The following is an 800-nucleotide window of genomic DNA, read 5'->3' on the forward strand; positions in this document are numbered from 1 at the left end:
CTTTGTGGGCGTCGAGCAGGAAAGGAAGGCGCACCCGGTATCATCCTTCCCATCCTTCTCAGGACCAGCAGGAAGGCGTCCCCCCCCTCCCCCCCCCGCTAAACCCTTCCTTAATTCCTACCGCTGCCTCCTGTCCTCCTGCGCCCGGCTAGGATGACGTGCGTGGGCGGCTTGCGTGGAGGAAGGAAGTGTCCTTCGAAGGGTGTGGGCGTAGGAGTGGGCGTAGGAGTGGGCGTAGGAGTGGGCGTAGGAGTGGGCGAAGGAGTGGGTGAAGGAGTGGGTGAGGGAGTGGGCGTAGGAGTGGGTGAAGGATGGGTGAGGGAGTGGGCGTAGGAGTGGGCGTAGGAGTGGGCGTAGGAGTGGGCGTAGGAGTGGGTGAAGGAGTGGGCGTAGGAGTGGGCGTAGGAGTGGGCATAGGAGTGGGCGTAGGGAGTGGGCGTAGGAGTGGGCGTAGGAGTGGGTGAAGGAGTGGGTGAGGGAGTGGGCATAGAAGTGGGCGTAGGAGTGGGCATAGGAGTGGGCGTAGGAGTGGGTGAAGGAGTGGGTGAGGGAGTGGGCATAGGAGTGGGCATAGGAGTGGGCATAGGAGTGGGTGAAGGAGTGGGTGAAGGAGTGGGTGTAGGAGTGGGCGTAGGAGTGGGCGTAGGAGTGGGCGTAGGAGTGGGCGTAGGAGTGGGCGTAGGAGTGGGTGAGGGAGTGGGCGTAGGAGTGGGTGAAGGAGTGGGCGTAGGAGTGGGCGTAGGAGTGGGCGTAGGAGTGGGTGTAGGAGTGGGTGAAGGAGTGGGCGTAGGAGTGGGCGT

General features: G+C 63.6%; 1 protein-coding gene across 1 annotated transcript in view; it reads right to left on the bottom strand.

Moving 5' to 3' along the window:
* LOC119592358 (putative uncharacterized protein DDB_G0290521) overlaps positions 1-584 on the bottom strand; it is a 2,956-nt gene extending 2,372 nt beyond the window's left edge. Inside the window, exon 1 of the mRNA XM_037941186.1 lies at positions 122-584. Within this exon, the coding sequence (XP_037797114.1) occupies positions 122-584 (463 nt within the window). The remainder of the gene's footprint in view (positions 1-121) is intronic.
* Positions 585-800: the final 216 nt, after the last annotated feature.

The sequence above is a fragment of the Penaeus monodon genome, chromosome 30 (genome assembly GCF_015228065.2).
Source record: "Penaeus monodon isolate SGIC_2016 chromosome 30, NSTDA_Pmon_1, whole genome shotgun sequence".
In the NCBI taxonomy this organism is placed as follows: Eukaryota; Metazoa; Arthropoda; class Malacostraca; order Decapoda; family Penaeidae; genus Penaeus; species Penaeus monodon.